The 18,633-nt window shown below is 43.3% G+C and overlaps 1 protein-coding gene across 1 annotated transcript; it reads left to right on the top strand.

Moving 5' to 3' along the window:
• Nucleotides 1-9,532: 9,532 nt before the first annotated feature.
• LOC108414211 (macrophage mannose receptor 1-like) lies at nt 9,533-13,788 on the top strand. The gene is made up of 5 exons (XM_037543765.1): nt 9,533-9,572; nt 9,765-10,085; nt 11,931-12,329; nt 12,505-12,852; nt 13,421-13,788. Exons 1-5 carry the CDS (start codon nt 9,533-9,535, stop codon nt 13,786-13,788), a joined length of 1,476 nt encoding a protein of 491 aa, XP_037399662.1.
• Nucleotides 13,789-18,633: the final 4,845 nt, after the last annotated feature.

The raw sequence follows: 18,633 nt of genomic DNA, 5'->3' as shown, positions 1-18,633 counted from the left end.
TGGAAACTGAAGAAAAAACACTGAGGCAGGATTGACATTCACCGTTTTAACATTAATTCAGTGAAACAAAAAGATTTTCCTGCATTATATTTACCATTTATTGTTTATAATAGAAATGGATACAATTTGATGTGATTTGTGTGATAAAATGAGTACATGTAATCATAGTGTGACATACTGGGACGGTAGAATAGATCACCTTAGTTAAGCCCAAGATAAGTCGAAGACTACATCTTATCATCATACAATGGCCAAGTCAAGATCAAGACCCAAAACCACCAAAACCTAGTCTTTAAGTGCTTCCAGTCAGTATTTCTTAGTATTACAGTTACACTTGGAAAACAGGATGAAACTCTACAGTTATTACTTCGCTTTTATAGTTATGTCATGCATTGCTTTGATATTTTTCAGTTTGTTTTATGTCTGGAATTGACTCAAACATGGCAAAAATGTGTGTATATCTAGAATATCTGTGTTCAGCTAAGCGTCTCAACCCTAGACAAACTAGATGGTCCATACTTTTCTCCAGTTTAGTGTTTCATACCGTCCTGGTTCTCGTAATTCAAAAGCCAATGCCCTGCACTAGATTTATCAGAGCGTCCTCAGAGGGCAGTTGTGGGCTGGAGGTTAGGGAACCAACCTTGTGACCGGAAGGTCGCCGGTTCGATCACCAGAGCCAACAGCACATGACTGAGGTGTCCTTGAGCAAGACACCTAACCTCCAACTGCTCCGTGGATGCTGCGGATTGGGCTACCCACCGCTCCGGGCAAGTGTGCTCACTGCCCCCTAGTGTGTGTGTGCTCACTAGTGTGTATGTGATGTTTCACTTCACGGATGGGTTAAATGCGGAGGTGGAATTTCCCCGTTGTGGGACTAATAAGGGTCTCTTAATCTAGAGAGAGAGAGTCTGTCTGAATCCGAGCCCATTCTCCCTTCCACTGTACAAATCTCATCCGTTCATGGAGAGATTGACGAAGATTGTCCACTCAACAAGCTCTATGTGCCTGACCAATTTCTGGATTGATGGATAACAAGGGCTCACTCCTCTCTTAGCTCTGGTCATCTTGATAAGTTTCTCATGCAACAGCTTCTAATTGATTGCTATTGGTGGAAGACTCTCAAGCAGGATATTCACAGCTTTGTAGCATCTTGTTCAATATGTATACAGAGTAGAACTTCTAAAACTCTCCCAGCTGGTAAACTCGTATCTTTGCCCATACCAGAATGGCCATGTTCCCACATTGTGATTGATTTTGTTACTGACCTGCCCCCTTCTGAGGGTTTTACCACTATACTCACCATAATTAATCGTTTCTCTAGAGAAGTATGGTTCCTTACCTTTACATTCATGCGTACTGCTTTTCATAGAGCCTTGGCTTCGTATTGACATATCTTCTAAAATTATGGCATATCAGAACACATCATTAGTGAATATTTATTCAGTTTAGTTGGCTTACCTTCTAATCACAGTGTATGTCCTTATTGCTTCATGTAAGTGGGCAGTTATCCAAGCACTTCACCGTTGGTTGTACCGTGTATGACTATGCATGTGACAAATACTTTAATGTTTTTATAATTGTTATAACAAATTATGTGCTGGTTATTACCAGTTTAAAATACATGAATGAATAGTGATACTTGTGTTGCAGTATACTCATCATTGGTATACTTATTGTGGAGTCATCAAAGAGTTTTTAACAGTACATATTAAAGTCTTATGAGGAAACATTAGGGTTTAAAGGGATGCTTACAAAGCATTTCCAAAGAGCTATAAGCACATGTATAACTATCTAAGACTACATAAAAAGTGCGGGGTAACTTTTTAGCACCTTTATTATTAAGAGTGAAGTTACATTTTAAATGTAATTTGTACATGCAGATTTAACCATGTTGTCACAGAGAGAAAAAAAAAACCTTATATCTCCATTTTTTTTTACATATTTTGGAAGTGCAAGCTGCTGCTTATACTGTGTCAAAATGACAGAACAAATGGACACATAGCAGCAGTCCAAATTGGCTTAGAATAAAATCTTGTTGCATTAACTTACATTAAAAGTTCCAATAAGGACGCTTTCCTTAGTTACGTTTTCAGAGATACGAGGTTTTGTTCTAACAGTCACAATATGCAAAGTGTTTTACTTGCTACACAGCAGACCAGGAACATGTTGATGTGTTGATAACAATGCTATCTAGGACTGTACAGAACACAAATGGTAGGGGTTCCTCAAAATGGGTTTCTAATGGTAAGCTAGGGTATTACTACAACACCAGCACTTTGAGGTCATCATCGCTGGAATTACCATCACAACTGGACCTGATATCCCACTATAAGTTCATTGGATAACATGGGTATGGCATAAACAAAAGCAAGGATCCTTTAGAAAACAACTCATATAGATCATGGAGATGAATATGTGATGTTGCACAGCTGTGGTGTATCTGATACCTGAAAAATTTTTATTTTTATTCATTCTATCTATATACTTGCATAGAGAGTATTTATTTATGTGGACTTAATTTTGCATGCCTAGTACTACTTGTTTTTATGTTGCACCTTCATGCCGAAGCAAATTCCTAGTCTGTGAATCCTGTTCATTGACAATGGCAATAAAACTTCTGATACCTGCATACTAGGCATGCAAAATTAAGTCCACATAAATAAATACTCTCTATGCAAGTATATAGATAGAATGAATAAAAATAAAAATACAAAAGGCATGTACAACAGTAGTATATACAACAGTGCAGGTGGAGTAGTGCAATTCAAGTAAAGTGACCAAGGCAGGGTTATAAAGAGGTAAGTGACGTGATTATATATTGTTCTTGAGTCCAATGGCAGAGGGGAAGAAACTTTCCTGTGGCGGGAGGTTCTGGTCCGAATGGTCCGAAGCCTCCTGCCCGAGGGGAGTGGATCAAATAGTCCGTGTGTGGGGTGAGAAGGGTCTGCTATAATACGATCCGCTCTCCCCACAGTCCTGGAGATGTACAGGTCTTGGAGAGATGGGAGGCTGCAGCCTATCACCTTCTCAGCGGAGCGCACAATGCGCTGCAGCCTTTGTCTGTCCCTGGCAGTGGCCCCAGTATACCACACTGTGATGGAGGAGCTGAGGATGGACTGCCGCAGAAAGTACATCCTCTGCTGAGCCTTCTTGATGAGGGAGCTGATGTTCAGCTCCCACTTGAGGTCCTGGGTGATGGTGGTGCCAAGGAACCGGTAACAGTCCACAGTGGTGATGGGGGTGTCGGTAAGGATAAGGGAGGGCAGGGGGCTTGTGGCTTTCCTGAAGTCCACAGTCATCTCCACTGTCTTCTGGGCATTGAGCACCAAGTTGCTGTTGCTGCACCAGGTCACCAGCCGGTCCACCTCCTTCCTGTAGGCAGACTCATCACCGTCTGAGATGCGTGTCCGAGACAATCTTCCCCAGCCGTACTCGCTGACTGCGGTCTGTGAGGAAGTCTGTGATCCACCTGCAGGTGGAGTCGGGCACATGGAGCAGAGAGAGCTTGTCCTGGAGCAGAGTGGGAAGGATAGTATTGAATGCAGAGCTGAAGTCCACAAACAGGATCCTAGCGTAGGTTCTTGGGGAGTCCAGATGCTGCAGGATGAAGTGGAGGGCCAGGTTTATGGCATCATCTACAGACCTGTTGGCTCTGTAGGCAAACTGCAGGGGGTCCAGAAGGGGGTTGGTGATGGACTTGAGGTGGGATAAAACCAGACGTTCAAAGGTCTTCATGACTACGGACGTCAGGGCCACAGGCCTGTAGTCATTAAGTCCTGTGGTGCGTGGTTTCTTGGGGACAGGGACGATGATGGAGGACTTGAAACAGGCTGGGACATGGCATGACTCCAAGGAAGAGTTGAAGATTCCCGTGAAGACTGGGGCCAGCTCATCAGCACAGTGTCTCAAGGTGGCAGAGGACACTGAGTCAGGGCCCGAGGCCTTGTGTGGATTTAGCCTCTTAAATAGCCTGTTCACATCCTCCTCCTGGACTGAGAGGGCAGAGGGGGCAGATGGGCAATCCAAAGTGGTTGAGTGTATTGTGGTGTGGGGGGTGGAGGATGGGGGGTGTGAGTCCATGACTTCAAAACATGAATAGAAGTCGTTAAGGTCGTTAGCCAGTTTGAAATCTTCTGAACAATGAGGTGCTCTGGGCCTATAGTTGGTGATCTCTTTCAGCCCCCTTCATACAGTGGCAGAGTCGTTAGCATAGAACCGCTGCTTCAGACGAGCATTGTACTTGGATTTAGCCTTTAACACCTCCCTGCTAAATTCATACTTTGCACCTCTGTAGCTGACTCTGTCTCCCTCTCTGGAAGCAACCTCTTTCTGCTGGCGAAGCTGTCTGAGTTTTGGAGTGAACCAGGGTTTATCATTATTGAAAGTGATTCTGGAGCGTGATGGGATGATGCTGTCTTCACAGAAATGTATATATGATGTCACGGTATCTGTGTATTCATCTAAACTGTCTGTAGAATCCTTGAACATGTCCCAGTCTGTGGTGTCCAAACACATGCGTAGCTCCTCCACAGCTTCGCTGGTCCACTTTTTATATGTCCTCACGACAGGTTTAGAGAGCTTTAGTCTCTGTCTGTACGCAGGGATCAGGTGAACCATGACATGATCTGAGAGTCCTAAAGCCGCACGGGGCACAGCACGGTAAGCACCACTCACTGTAGTGTAACAGTGATCCAACGTGTTCCCCTCTCTGGTCGGGCATGTGACAAACTGTTCGTATTTCGGTAGTTCATGATTAAGTTTCGCTTTGTTAAAATCTCAGAGGATTATAACAAGGGAGTCCGGTAAAGACCGCTCCACGTCCATAATCTGGTCTGCCAGAGCACGCTCAGCTTCGTGCACATAGGCGCTCGGTGGAATGTAAATAGCGGCCAGAATATATGAAGAAAACTCACGTGGGGCGTAGAACGGCTTACAGTTAATGAAAATGTATTCCAGAGAAGGAGAGCAGTGTTGGGAAATCACTGTCACATCGGAGCACCAGGCGTTGTTGGTATCGTGAGAGTTAAGCTGTCGCACCTCATTCTAAGGTTGCTGTTCATATCAAGGCTACAGCGCCAGCTCGACGTATTTGCGAATGATCCTATAAGAACCTCTTTGTCTCCGCTGATGTGTTTATCTGAACACATGCAAATCTGTGTACCTGCACTGCTCTGGTATGCCTCTGGCATTTCTGTGTTCAAAAGGCTAATTTGTTTTTTAGTTCCTGTACATGGACGTCATGTTGACGTAAGGATGCTCCAAATAAGAATCATTTGTAGAGCCTGGATTTTATAGACTAAGGTTACAGTACTGCATACAACTTACCATGAATTAATGCTAGAAATCGGCCGTCATTGACTACGTCTTACTGGACATCCATGAGTAGTGTGTTGAAGCCTGTTGGGCACTGAGACTGAGACCTGTATGACTCAGATAAGATCAGTTAGCAGACCTGCTGATGATGCAGATAGGAGGGGTTAAAGTGGACAGAGATATACTGAGAAGATAGAGATACAGATCACACAGTGAAGATAAGCGAACCAAAGAAAACAAAGACTAAACACCCAGGTAGGGGTTTCACTGAGTGACTTAACATTCATTTATTTTCTTGATGCTTTTTTGGTGTTTGTACTGGAAATTGTCACAGGTTTATGTGTTTTTTTTTCTTTTCTTTTTTTTTTTTAATGTACCCTATTTAGTATTTTTTAATAAAGCCAATGATTTATTTAGAACTAATGAGTTGTATATAAAACCATTCTTAATGCTTTATGGCTTCTTTGCATGGTGAAATGGTTCTTCCAGTTGATGCAGTACATGTTGAATACGGTTCTTTATAGATTCTTTTTAAACACAGTTCTGTATCACATCTCTTTTTGTTAAGATGTCAAGCTTGAAACAACAGAAGAACATTTTGGGTGCTACAGAGAACGGTTTTCACAAAGGTTCTGTTTAGTATCATAAGGCATTATTTTACAATATGACGTACCATTTCCCCATGCAAAGAACCATTTAAGCATGATATGTATGGTTCTATATAGAACGTCTGGCTCTAAATTCAACTGTTGCCTTTATTAAAGATGCTTTGAAGTGTGTAGTGTAAATATTACTACATAGTAGAGCTGTAGTATAGATATTTGTTGAGAAACTGATCACTAAGACTCAGTACTACAGTGTTTTCACTTAGCAAACCAAGCTCATTTGACTGGGGGTGATCAAACTTTTGCATACAACATACATTTCGCTGTTAGAACAATTTCAAATGTCAATATTCATTGTTTGACAGAATTTGAAAATGTATGTGGGCTTTTATTTTGTTTATAAATTTCATAAAGGATGGACCAAATTAAATGGCCAAAAATAACTTTGGGGGGGGGGGGGGGGGGGGGTCTGGTTCCTTTGACTTACATTGAAAGTAAAGTAGGTTTTTCCCTTCTTCTGTAAAGTTATCATTTTGGAGACGAGGTTTTCTCCCGACAGCAGCGATATGCTTTGTATGTATGGAAGACCCATTTTAGTGTGGCCAGTCATTCAGATTTCAAAGCAACTATATTGAGTGCAGGCACAGTGGGTAGCGCTGTCGCCTCACAGCAAGAAGGGCTTGGCTTTGATTCCCCAGCCAGGCGACCGGGTCCTTTCTGTGTGGAGTTCGCATGTTCTCCATGTCCATGTGGGTTTCCTCCAGGTACTCCAATTTCCTCCCCAAGGCGAAAGACATGCGGTCAGGTTAACTGGACATGCTAAATTGCCCCTAGGTGTGTGTGTGTGTGTGTGTCTGTCTGTCTGTCTGTCTGCCCTGTGCTGGACTGGCGACCTGTCCAGGGTGTATCCTGCCTTCTGCCCAATGACAGCTTGGGTAGGCTCCAGCACCCCATCATGACCCAGAAGGATAAGTGGTTTAGATGATGAGATATGTATGTATTGAGTGTCACTAACCTACAGGGGAGGGAAGATGCCAGGGGCAGGGGTTAAGGCAGAGAGCAGATTTATTCTTTTAAACACAACTTAAATGGCTTTTCAGCCTGTCACATTATCGTCTCATGGACTCGTTCAGTTTGGCTCCTTCTCGCGCCTTGCTGGGGTCTCCTTCTCTCTCGAAGCTCTCCCACTTACTGAAGGGAGCCGTCCGGCCGACACTCCGACACAACCACTCCAGGAGGAGTTTTGATGTGGTGCTCTATGAGGTCAGTACGGCCAGGCAGAGGCGAAAACATGTTGGAGAGCTCCGTTTGTAATCTTGCCACCTTTGCTTTCTGGGACAGGGAGAGCTGATCACCAGAGTGTGATTCATTTTGGTTGGGACCATCGCCAAGGAAACAGGGACTGCCTCTCTCCAAGGTTTGAGGAGATTAAGGTGGTATACCTGGAGTGCCCCGCCTCTGTCTATTCGTTTGACCTCAAAGTCAACTTCTCCCACTCGCCGTGTGACCTTGGCGAGCAATTTAGAGCTCGATGGGAGTAAAATGAGTACCTCGTCTCACAGTGAAAGCCTACGTAGCCAAGCGCCCCTGGTGTGGTTGGTGCGGATCTGACATTCTTAAGCCCGGAGCAAATTCTCCTGAGTTTTTGCTATTCGAAGGCCCCTCCTCCCAGGACTCCTTGATGACATCTAGGATGCCCCTGGGTCTCCTCCTGTACAATAATTCAAAGGGAGAAAACCCCGAGGAGGCTTGCGGGACCTCTCACACGGCAAACAACAGGGGTTCTAGCCACTTATCCTAGTTTCTAGCGTCCTCATGAACAAACTTCCGAATTTTTAAGGGGTTGGAACGTTTTTAAAGTGTTCAAACAGTCCATCCGTTTGGACACGAATCGATTTAATGCCCAACAGTTCGTACAGTTAGCAGAAAGTGTGTGACATGAATGTTGTGCCCTGATCAGTCAGGATCTCTTTCGGGATCCTGACTTTGGAGATCACTTTGAAAAGTAACGGTATGTGCTGATATGTTGCGAAGATGCACCGCCTCTGGATATCGCAGAGGGACAAACAGCCGTAGTAAGGCTTTATCAGAGGGACAAACAGCCGGAGTAAGGCTTCATCAGAAGGACTAACAGCCGGAGTAAGGCTTTATCTGATGACTCTGCAATAGTTGGATGTATCAGCAAGGGTGATGAGGATGAGTACAGGGCGACGGTGAAGGACTTTGTCGCATGGTGCAAGCGGAGCCAGGAACTGCTGGTGGACCTGAGGAGAGACAAGGCACCGGTGACCCCTGTGTCCATCAGGGGGGTCAGTGTGGACACTGTGGATGATTACAAATATCTGGGTGTGTATATTGACAAACTGGACTGGGCTAAGAACACTGACGCCCTCTACAGGAAGGGCCAAAGTCGTCTCTATTTTCTGAGGCGTCTGAGGTCCTTTAACATCTGCTGGACTATGCTCAGGGTCTTCTATGAGTCTGTGGTGGCGAGTGCTATCCTCTATGCTGTAGCATGCTGGGCAAGCAGGCTGAGGGTGGCAGATGCCAACAGAGTCAACAAACTGATCCGCAAGGCCGGTGATGTTGTGGGTGTGGAGCTGGACTCGCTGACGTCCGTGTCAGAGAGGTGGACGCTGTCTAAGCTGCAGGCCATTATGGACAATGGCTCCCACCCACTCTACGATACGGTGATGACACACAGGAGCTCATTCAATGCAAGACTCATTCTACTGAAATGACTACAGAGCACCACAGGAGGTCATTCTTACCTGGGGCCATCAAACTCTAACTCCTCCCTCAGTGTGTGATACCTTTTGGTTCATCTATGCAAAACTCAATACCTACCTGTGCTGTTCATATGTGTAATAATAATAATTGGGTGCAATAACTAAGAGGTACAATAATTTGAACTGCTTTATACTAGACGTTTAATATTTATTATCACAGTCACTGCCACTTTACTGTATTCATAAGACCTTAAATCTCGTGTACATATGGCAAATTTCTCTTTATCTTTGTTTTAAATTATTAAAGTGTTTATTCTTTAACATACATGGTTGCAACTGTAACAACTGCAGTTTCCCTCTGGGATCAATAAAGGATTCTGATTCTGATTCTGATTCTCTACATGTCTGAATAAAACCTGTTTAGTTAGTTAGTTTAGCTAGTTGTTCAGCTGATTGATCCAACAGTGTTTTATTTATTCATTTTTTTTTCCATTTGTTTGATGTTCACTGGTTCCAAAATTCAAAAATCCCCTGAGGACAGAGTTGAAATATCTCTTCAATGAAGTTCTTATTATGTAGTCAGGTAATATCACACATAATGACTAAAAGTGATTGGACATTTTTCCCATTTTTTATTTTCTATAAATATCAGAATGTGGACACAGTTTTGTCTTGATCTTGTCAATTTTACTCTCGGTCTTGACTCAGACTCAAGTTTTTCCAACTCTTGACTCACATTCCAGGTGTCTTGACTCAGACTCACCTCTAGTGTTCTTCACTACAACACTGTAATTCCTACTACAAATAGACCTGTTACATCTTAATGATGAGATCTCCAAAAATATGATTATACCACAACAAACAGCTTCTCTTTTTCTCTCAGAAATGGATCAGACATGGGTCTCCATCATCTTCTTTTCCTCAGGTCAGTGTTTAAGGCTTTAAGGACGAATCCTGTATGATCCACAGGATCCATAAAGACTCTTAATGTTTATGATTAATTTGCAATTATGCAGCTTATGGGTAAAAATCTGAGATGAATCTATGTTATGAAGTTGTTTCTGTTCTGCCCCAGTTTATCACCTGATAACGAGCCTCCTTCTCATGTTCTTCACAGCTGTCTGTGGCGTATCTGCATACGTTCCTCGTCAGTATGTCTTTGTGAATGAGAGTAAAAACTGGACTGAAGCTCAGAGCTACTGCAGACAGAACTACACTGACCTGGCCACCATCAGTAACATGGAGGAGATGAAGAAGCTCAATTCTACTCTAAACACACTGAAAAATGCACCCAACAGCTCTGTTTGGATCGGCCTAAAAAAGGGGTTGATGGGAAATGGCTATGGTCTCTTGCAGATGGAAATTTCTATAGAGGTGGAGACACGTACAGAAACTGGAGGAGTGGAGAACCTGACAATGGGGGGAACAAAGGGGACGAGTACTGTGTTGCAATGTTTAAAGATAAGGGAGACTGGTTTGATGAGCAGTGTGAAGAATTATACTCTTTTGTGTGCTACAACGGTAAGAACAAACAAACCTGTGCTACTGAAAGACATTACTTCATTAAACAGATCTAGAAAATACTGAAAACTGATTATTACTGTGCAGATTTTTCTAGTTTCTTGTATTTGTTATATAGTTATATTGCAATATTCATGTTCTTCTTTATATTTTTATCTGTCATTCCATACGTAAAGTCAGATTTTCTGTGGGAACGTTGTATCTTAAGGGTTTGGAATGAGCGAGGGGGCCTCTCTGTCCTTCTAGAAGCCATAATAACAAAAACCAGATGTAAGCCATACCATAAGATGGTTTCTCGTGTGAATGTATGTGTTGAAGGGAGAGATGAGGCCCTAGCTGCCTTGCTGCCTTGTCAGCTGTTAGAATAAGCCTTTCCAGATATTTTCACATTCAATGTATAGATTTTGTGTTATGTGTGTGCAGACATTTTGTTTAAAAAGCTGAAGCATCTTGGACTTGAGAGAGATTCCACATTGGCTTCTGGGTCTCTGCAACAAGGGCTTTAAGCGCTATCTTTTAATTTGAAATAAAGTTGTTCATGTTTTAAATTCAGATAGTGTCTACAGAGCTTTCGTCATCCCACCTACACAACTGAGCATAAACAACACATTGATTCAGCAACGTCTGCAGTTCTGGATTATTCCACCTGGTTATTACAGGGAGATTCACTGGAAAAAGGCCTTGAATATTCTGTTGTGACTCCTGTTAGGATGAACTAAAAGACTACACTACATACCGTGACGGGTGTGGAGTTGATTTCTAGCATCAGATCTAATGCCGTGATCTCCGTTTTCTGCCAGACACATGAAGGGGTACAGAGGTATACACGCTGAAGTTTAAGCGTCATGACGACTCATCGCTCCGACTCAGGGGCATCCCGGCTTGTTCGAAGCTCCATATACTGAGGAGCTCATTGCACATTCTTTTGTTCAGACTGCTTCATCCTTGTGAGAATTACAGAATATTCAGGGCCTCTTTTGTGTTTTCACAACACAGTGGAACCATAGATGTAAGAATTAGCAGCTCCAATAAAAGTTATTTAAATAAAATACTCCCTGCATTGTTTTCATAATTGCATATTTATTTTTTTTCTTAATAAAAAACATGACTGGATCATAAAGTCGTGTCCAGGAGTTGGAATCTGAGTTGTAACACATGTTTGAATGAGAACGGATCAAAGTGGAGTCAAACCAGAGTGTCGGTTCTGGTCCAGTTCTGATCATCCATGGACAGAGCTATGCAAATTGCAAGGCTAGAAGGTTTGTTTTGGACTAAACCTGCATCAGTCTGAACTATTGATGGAAACTCATCCAAAGAGCTTCACAGTTCCTCTTTACTGGAACTTTCATTGTACAAAGGCTAATGAAAACAAACCTGTGATGGTATCTCTCCAGGACTGTATTCATCAGGGGCTGGGCGTGTCTAGAGAGATATATGCAGGTGTAGAACACTGTGTATGAACATAACGTGAGGAGAAGAGCAACAGAAGCAGATCACAGAGGAGAAAAACAGACATTTACTTTTCTACCAAGGGCTTTGGAAGAAATACAGTTTCTCAGAAATGGATCAGAAGTGGATTTCAATCATCTTGCTTTTCTCAGGTCAGTATTTAAGGCTCCTAAAGACTTTTAATGTTTATGATAATTTGGCAATCGTGTAGCTTTTTGTGTAAAAATGGGAGATGAATGTATGTTATAAAGCTATTTCTGTTCTATCCCAGTTTATCACCTGATAATGAGCCTCTTTCTCATGTTCTTCACAGCTGTCTGTGGTGTATCTGCATACGTTCCTCGTCAGTATGTCTTTGTGAATGAGAGTAAACCCTGGACTGAAGCTCAGAGCTACTGCAGACAGAACTACACTGACCTGGCCACCATCAGTAACATGGAGGAGATGAAGAAGCTGAATGCTACTCTGAACAACAAACCTAGAAGCCCTGCTTGGATCGGCCTAGCCAGAGGGGACACTGGGAAATGGCTGTGGTCTCTAGCAGATAGAGGTTTCTACGAGGAAGGAGACACTTACCGAAACTGGAATAGTGGTCCCCCGAAAGAACCGAACAATGATGGGGGGAATGAATACTGTGTTGGGATGTTTATGGACAGTGGAAACTGGTTTGATGTCAAATGTAATGACATATACACTTCTGTGTGTTATGATGGTAAGAACCTCTCAATGAATATTAAGGAAATTCGTTATAACTTCATGAAATGACCACTGAAAACAATTAATCAGACGTAATGTTTTTTTCTATCAAACATTGTCATCTTACTGCTCTGTCCAAAGCACAGAAACTTGCAAACAGAAATGATTAATAATGTAATTAAACCTTTCAGAAAAGAAGACGAGCACTAAAAGATACGTGTTCATTAATGAGACAAAGAACTGGTACGATGCTCAGAGCTACTGCAGAGAACATCACACAGACCTGGTCAGTGTGAGGAACCAGACGGAGAACCAGCTGATCTTTAATATATCAAAAAACTCTTCAAATTCTGATCGCGTTTGGATCGGCCTGTTCAACGACTCCTGGCAGTGGTCGGATCAGAGCGACTCCTCATTCAGATACTGGATGTCTGGTCCAGAGAATTATGCTCAAGGAGAAATGTGTGCTGCAGTGTTTGAGCAGGGCTACTGGAATAATGTGGCCTGCAACAACAAGCTGCCGTTCATCTGCTATGAGAGTGAGTTACATTTCATTGATTCAGCAACGTCTGCAGTTCTGGATTATTCCACCTGATTATTACAGCGAGATTCACTGGAAAAAGGCCTTGAATATTCTGTTGTGGCTCCCGTTAGGATGAACTAAAAGACTACACTACATACCGTGACGGGTGTGGAGTTGATTTCTAGCATCAGATCTAATGCCGTGATCTCCGTTTTCTGCCAGACACACGAAGGGGTACGGAGGTATACACGCTGAAGTTTAAGCGTCATGACGACTCATCGCTCCGACTCAGGGGCATCCCGGCTTGTTCGAAGCTCCATATACTGAGGAGCTCATTGCACATTGTTTTGTTCAGACTGCTTCATCCTTGTGAGAGTTATGACAGAATATTCAGGGCCTCTTTTGTGAGAATCTCCCTGTAATTAGTTTACCTCTTTATTTATTTTTATTATTCATTGCAAACCCTTGGATATGTGCACGTCTTTACTCTGAATGTTTGATCGATAGACTGCATGGCTTTATGTGAAGACACTGGAATTTCAAAACCGTGCACTGATCATTTTCTCTTTTCCTTTGATCTCTAGATAAGCTGATCTTGATCAAGCAGAATCTGACCTGGAGAGAAGCTCTCAGATACTGCAGAGATAATCATGTGGACCTGGTCTCAGTTCACTCTGAGGAGATCCAGCTCTGGGTGAAGGAGGTTTCACAGAACGCCTCCACTGAACTTGTGTGGTTGGGTCTGCGTCACACCTGCACTCCGGGTTTCTGGTACTGGTTGAATGTTTCACCTATGTGCTACCAGAACTGGGCTCCAGGTAACGGGACAGGAGGAGAAGACTGCAGCCCTGTAGAGAGAACCGGAGCGGTGCAGGCTAGAGGAGGTCAGCAGTGGGTCAGCCTGCCTGAGGACCACAAACTCAACTTCATCTGCCTCACCTATGAAGGATAGTTGCTGTTCATGGATGTTACTGGAATTCTGATGTGCTTTCTGTTTGTAAACTGTCTTTTTTTTTTTCTCTTTCAAACAACAAAGACTGAAACCAGGTGGTTCCTCGTCCATAACCAGCTTAAGCAGATCTACAGTTTTATACTTTTTATTTGCTTTTCTTGATAGTCTGAGTTATAAAGGTGTGCCAACATGAATGTTTACTGTACTCCTGACTGTTTGATGTGCATATTTTACCTTTTTTTCATCCATCTAAGTTAAAGTGAGCCTCATTATTGAACCTCAGTCAGAATGCAATGCAAATTGAACATAAAGTAACTTTTAGCATAAATTGTATGTATTTGATATCCATAAATAATGTCCTATGAGGTTGTGTGTATAGTCATGAAACCGATTTCAGTTCAGGTCTTTTGAAAACTTTCCTTTGTCTTTATTTCATTTTTATTCATGCCCATTCCCTGTATGCTTTCCTCTCCCACATCCATCCATCCATCCATTTTCTAAGCCGCTTCTCCGTCAGGGTCACGGGGGGATGCTGGAGCCTATCCCAGCAGTCTTCGGGCGAAAGGCAGGATACACCCTGGACAGGTCGCCAGTCCATCGCAGGGCAGACAGACAGACACAGACAGTCACTCACACACTCACACCCAGGGGTAATTTAGCATGTCCAATTGGCCTGACTGCATGTCTTTGGACTGTGGGAGGAAACCGGAGAACCCGGAGGAAACCCACGCAGACACGGGGAGAACATGCAAACTCCACACAGAGAGGACCCTGGCCGCCCGGCCGGGGAATCGAACCCAGGCCCTCCTCGCTGTGAGGCGACAGCGCTACCCACCACGCCACCGTGCCGCCCGTCCTCTCCCACATAGTTTATTTTAAAAATCATGCTTTAGGGACTCATCAGTGTCTTGTTCTTTGTTCAATAAAGCTTAAAATAATCCACTCTACATAGTTTATTTGCTTTACTTTAAGGTGTATTCATTTTCCACTGTATTATTAAACAACTGGAATAAAAAAAAAAAGAAAATTACTTACGGTTTCATTTTTCATCGTAATAGCTCATAGTACCGACTTGTTAACATCCTCTTATGCAAATTTCTGAGCTTAAGTTACAACCTAAATTCACATCTTATGTGTCGAATTGGCTGTAGGTAGTGTCGAGTGCACTGTTTACAAGTGTTTTCAAATTTATTATATTTATGAATTAACTTAAATGACCAAAATGAGCATAGTGGAACATACTTGTACTTAATTATCAACACAATCTTCTTAATCAAAGCTTACAAATATCCTCAGAATATCTTCTAAAGAACTAGCAATGTTTAAAAGATCATTACTAATGAAATCAGCAAGAGCAAAACTGAAGTGGAACATCATTCTAAAAAAAAAAAACACTTTTACCCTTAGTAAGTGATACAAATGATATTTCCATGTTATAAGCTGTAAAGAATGGACCTCAGCTCTCAGACATTGCAGGTAAATGCAAAATACTAGAATTCAGGAAACCCGCTACTTGAATTTTCTACATTGTTTGGTATGTTAGTTCTTCACTATGTTAATATCTAAAAGATTTCAATAAACACAGTATTAACTAATTTAGAAAAGCTTTTATTAACATGTTATATAATATATACGTATACCACATTTCTAAACTTTCAAAACATTTCTAAGCTAGGGTATTACTACAACACCAGCACTTTGAGGTCATCATCGCTGGACTTATCATCACAACTGGACCTGATATCCCACTATAAGTTCATGGGATAACATGGGTATGGCATAAACAAAAGCAAGGATCCTTTAGAAAACAACTCCTATAGATCATGGAGGTGAATATGTGATGATGCACAGCTGTGGTGTAGCAGGTATCGTGAGAGTTAAGCCATCGCACCTCATTCTCAGGTTGCTGTTCATATCAAGGCTACAGCGGCAGCTCGACGGACTTGCAAATGAACCTATAAGAACCTCTTTGTCTCCGCTGATGTGTTTATCTGAACTCATGCAAATCTGTGTACCTGCACTGCTCTGGTATGCCTCTGGCATTTCTGTGTTCAAAAGGCTAATTTGTTTTTTAGTTCCTGTACATGGACGTCATGTTGACGTAAGGATGCTCCAAATAAGAATCATTTGAAGAGCCTGGATTTTATAGACTAAGGTTACAGTACTGCATACAACTTACCATGAATTAATGCTAGAAATCGGCCGTCATTGACTACGTCTTACTGGACATCCATGAGTAGTGTGTTAAAGCCTGTTGGGCACTGACACTGAGACCTGTATGACTCAGATAAGATCAGTTAGCAGACCTGCTGATGATGCAGATAGGAGGGGTTAAAGTGGACAGAGATATACTGAGAAGATAGAGATACAGATCACACAGTGAAGATAAGCTCATTTGACTGGGGGTGATCAAACTTTTGCATACAACATACATTTTGCTGTTGTTAGAACAACAATTTTTGTCAATTTTCATTTTTTGACAGAATTTTAAAATGGCTTTAAAATTAGGGCTTTTATTTTGTTTATAAATTTAATAAAGGATGGACCAAATTAAATGGCCAAAAATAACTTTGGGGGGGGGTCTGGTTCCTTTGACTTACATTGAAATTAAAGTGGGTTTTTCCCTTCTTCTGTAAAGTTATCATTTTGGAGACAAGGTTTTCTCCTGACAGCAGCGATATGCTTTGTATGTATGGAAGACCCATTTTAGTGTGGCCAGTCATTCAGATTTCAAAGCAACTATATTGAGTGCAGGCACAGTGGGTAGCGCTGTCGCCTCACAGCAAGAAGGGCTTGGCTTTGATTCCCCAGCCAGGCGACCGGGTCCTTTCTGTGTGGAGTTCGCATGTTCTCCATGTCCATGTGGGTTTCCTCCAGGTACTCCAGTTTCCTCCCCAAGGCGAAAGACATGCGGTCAGGTTAACTGGACATGCTAAATTGCCCCTAGGTGTGAGTGTGTGTGTCTGTCTGTCTGTCTGCCCTGTGCTGGACTGGCGACCTGTCCAGGGTGTATCCTGCCTTCTGCCCAATGACAGCTTGGGTAGGCTCCAGCACCCCATCATGACCCAGAAGGATAAGTGGTTTAGATGATGAGATATGTATGTATTGAGTGTCACTAACCTACAGGGGAGGGAAGATGCCAGGGGCAGGGGTTAAGGCAGAGAGCAGATTTATTCTTTTAAACACAACTTAAATGGCTTTTCAGCCTGTCACATTATCGTCTCATGGACTCGTTCAGTTTGGCTCCTTCTCGCGCCTTGCTGGGGTCTCCTTCTCTCTCGAAGCTCTCCCACTTACTGAAGGGAGCCGTCCGGCCGACACTCCGACACAACCACTCCAGGAGGAGTTTTGATGTGGTGCTCTATGAGGTCAGTACGGCCAGGCAGAGGCGAAAACACGTTGGAGAGTTCCGTTTGTAATCTTGCCACCTTTGCTTTCTGGGACAGGGAGAGCTGGTCCCCACAGGGGACCAGAGTGTGATTCATTTTGGTTGGGACCATTGCCAAGGAAACAGGGACTGCCTCTCTCCAAGGTTTGAGGAGATTAAGGTGGTATACCTGGAGTGCCCCGCCTCTGTCTATTCGTTTGACCTCAAAGTCAACTTCTCCCACTCGCCGTGTGACCTTGGCGAGCAATTTAGAGCTCGATGGGAGTAAAATGAGTACCTCGTCTCACGGTGAAGGCCTACGTAGCCAAGCGCCACTGGTGTGGTTGGTGCGGCTCTGACATTCTTAAGCCCGGAGCAAATTCTCCTGAGTTTTTACTATTCGAAGGCCCCTCCTCCCAGGACTCCTTGATGACATCTAGGATGCCCCTGGGTCTCCTCCCGTACATTAATTCAAAGGGAGAAAACCCCGAGGAGGCTTGCGGGACCTCTCACACGGCAAACAACAGGGGTTCTAGCCACTTATCCTAGTTTCTAGCGTCCTCATGAACAAACTTCCGGATCATGTTTTTAAGGGTTTGGAACGTTTTTAAAGTGTTCAAACAGTCCATCCGTTTGGACACGAATCGATTTAATGCCCAACAGTTCGTACAGTTAGCAGAAAGTGTGTGACATGAATGTTGTGCCCTGATCAGTCAGGATCTCTTTCGGGATCCTGACTTGGGAGATCACTTTGAAAAGTAACGGTATGTGCTGATATGTTGCGAAGATGCACCGCCTCTGGATATCGCAGAGGGACAAACAGCCGTAGTAAGGCTTCATCAGAAGGACTAACAGCCGGTGTAAGGCTTCATCAGAAGGACTAACAGCCGGAGTAAGGCTTCATCAGAAGGACTAACACCCGTAGTAAGGCTTCATCAGAAGGACTAACAGCCGGAGTAAGGCTTCATCAGAAGGACCAACAGCCGGAGTAAGGCTTCATCAGAAGGACTAACAGCCGGAGTAAGGCTTTATCAGAAGGACCAACAGCCGGAGTAAGGCTTTATCAGAGGGACAAACAGCCGTAGTAAGGCTTTGTCTGAGGGACTAACAGCCGTAGTAAGGCTTTGTCTGAGGGACTAACAGCCGTAGTAAGGCTTTGTCTGAGGGACTAACAGCCGTAGTAAGGCTTCATCAGAAGGAGTAACAGCCGTAGTAAGGCTTTGTCTGAGGGACTAACAGCCGTAGTAAGGCTTCATCAGAAGGACTAACAGCCGTAGTAAGGCTTTATCTGAGGGACTAACAGCTGTAGTAAGGCTTTATCTGAGGGACTAACAGCTGTAGTAAGGCTTTGTCTGAGGGATAAACAATCGGAGTTAGGCTTTGTCTCCTGTTCATGTTTTTAGTAGTTTATTTATTTGACGAGGCAACTTAGGGAAGCTGTGCCCTATCGAAACATGGTAGTAGAGAGAGTTTTGGTT

This window comes from Pygocentrus nattereri, chromosome 12 (assembly GCF_015220715.1).
Source record: "Pygocentrus nattereri isolate fPygNat1 chromosome 12, fPygNat1.pri, whole genome shotgun sequence".
Lineage (NCBI taxonomy): Eukaryota > Metazoa > Chordata > Actinopteri > Characiformes > Serrasalmidae > Pygocentrus > Pygocentrus nattereri.
This window is presented reverse-complemented; position numbering and strand designations above follow the sequence as displayed.